The 1,823-nt window shown below is 53.8% G+C and overlaps 1 protein-coding gene across 1 annotated transcript in view; it reads left to right on the plus strand.

The window, feature by feature from the left end:
* The window catches only part of DNAH9 (dynein, axonemal, heavy chain 9), a gene marked incomplete at its 5' end in the record, with an annotated part of 172,531 nt that overhangs the window by 81,384 nt on the left and 89,324 nt on the right, over window positions 1-1,823 (plus strand). The window contains one exon of the mRNA XM_010138359.1: window positions 630-890. Within this exon, the coding sequence (XP_010136661.1) occupies window positions 630-890 (261 nt within the window). The remainder of the gene's footprint in view (window positions 1-629; window positions 891-1,823) is intronic.

Raw genomic sequence — 1,823 nt, forward strand, 5'->3', positions numbered from 1 at the left:
CCTGCTGCTTGGGTGCCATGACAAGTTAATTACAAATGAATTAAGTTAATTACGACTTTTATGGATTTCTGTAGACTGGTCAGTGCGGCCTCAGCATGAGGGGGCTGTTGGGTAGGTAGTTGCAGGGTGCTTTTTTGACTTAGCTGTTCCATTCCAAAATAACCTCTACCCCTACTTGCTGGATTTATTTGGCTTCCTGCAAATGTCTGGTTCTTGGTGAGGCTGTACAAAAATAGTCCCGACAGTCCCTGAAAGAAAACTGTCTACCTAGGTCCCAATGGATCCTGCTCAGACCAGCCTTTGTGCCCCTGGCACTTCTGTCCAGTTTCCAAGCAGAGGCTGTGAGCAGGGGCGGGACAACCTCCTCAGCAGCTCATCCTGCTGCTGCTGGGTTCCTCTCTGTTAACAGGCTGCTCCAGGGTATGGACCATGTGTGTGGGCTCTCCAACTGTGACCCATCCAACCACGAGCGAAGGAGAGCAGCAGCCTGCAATACTGCTTTCTGTTGCTTACACGCAAATCCTCCACGCTTTTGGCTAGTGCTTGGCCCCACTCGAGCTGTTCTGCTGGGCAGGGTGGGGTGTAGGTTGGTGAATGTCCATGCTCCCAAAATTGTTTCTTCCCTCTAGGTGGATGAGCTGAAGGCCAAGCTGGCAGCCCAAGAAGTGGAGTTGAAGCAAAAGAATGATGATGCTGACAAGTTGATCCAGGTGGTGGGAGTGGAGACGGAGAAAGTGAGTAAGGAAAAGGCAGTCGCTGATGAGGAGGAGCGGAAGGTGGCCCTTATCACCCAGGAGGTTGAGCGGAAACAGAAGGACTGCGAGGAGGACCTGGCCAAAGCTGAGCCTGCTCTGGCAGCTGCTCAGGATGCTCTGAACACCCTCAACAAGGTAGGATGAAGATTCCTGTGGCAATCCAGTATCTCCCCTGTGCATGTGAGGAGCGGGGGGGGGTGTCATCTCATGGTCCAAGTTTTTGGGCATTGTATTAATCCTCCTCCAGCTTCTTACCAGTTGGAGCGTTCTTGGTCCCTGCTGTAATGCGGAGCAGCCATGAGGCTGCACTGGGTTACCCTTTCTTTACTCATGGCCGTGGAGAGCAGAAGGAACTGGAGGTGCTGCCCAGGTCTGCCTTGATCTCCTGGCCAGGACAGCATCACCCCCCACTCAGGGCAGTAGTGTCACCAATCCCATCATGTCACGGACATGCTCACCTCCTAGGGAAAGCACAGCTGTGCCTGCTCACCACCCCCTTTCCACGGAAATTCAGGCTGTTAGACACAGGCTGCTTTGCCAGAGCCCCCCCAGCGCCCCCGAGCACCAGCCCCTGGGAGAGGCCAGGGGGCACCTGCTGCTCCTGGCTGAGCTGAGCGGGGTGCTGGGGATGGAGCAGGGCATGTCGGGACATTCATCTGTGCTCACGGTTGGCTCCATGTCATCGAGAGACACCTTACAGGAGAATACACCCAGCTCCCGAGGGCCTGTCTCTGTCAGCTCGATTATTACCAGAAGCTAAAAGCAAGCAAGGACTCATTTTGGAGGAGATTCCCAGCAGATCCCTTTATCTAGGAAGTGGGTGCTCGGGGTACCAGCCTGTCTCACCTTGCTTCTGTGGACAGGAACTCAGAGAAGCAGAATATTGGAGGATATTGATTAAAAACTGATAGAACCGATAGAAACAGGAACTAACTCTTTTGCTTGGGTTAAAATTCATCCCACCAAATATTAGGGATAAAACTGCAGTGAGGGCGTCCCCAGAGATTGGCTCGCAGGGTTTGTGGCTGGGGGGCTTGTGGTGCCGTTCGCCCCCATGGCAGCTCTCCT

Source organism: Buceros rhinoceros, unplaced genomic scaffold (assembly GCF_000710305.1).
Source record: "Buceros rhinoceros silvestris isolate BGI_N320 unplaced genomic scaffold, ASM71030v1 scaffold2266, whole genome shotgun sequence".
In the NCBI taxonomy this organism is placed as follows: domain Eukaryota; kingdom Metazoa; phylum Chordata; class Aves; order Bucerotiformes; family Bucerotidae; genus Buceros; species Buceros rhinoceros.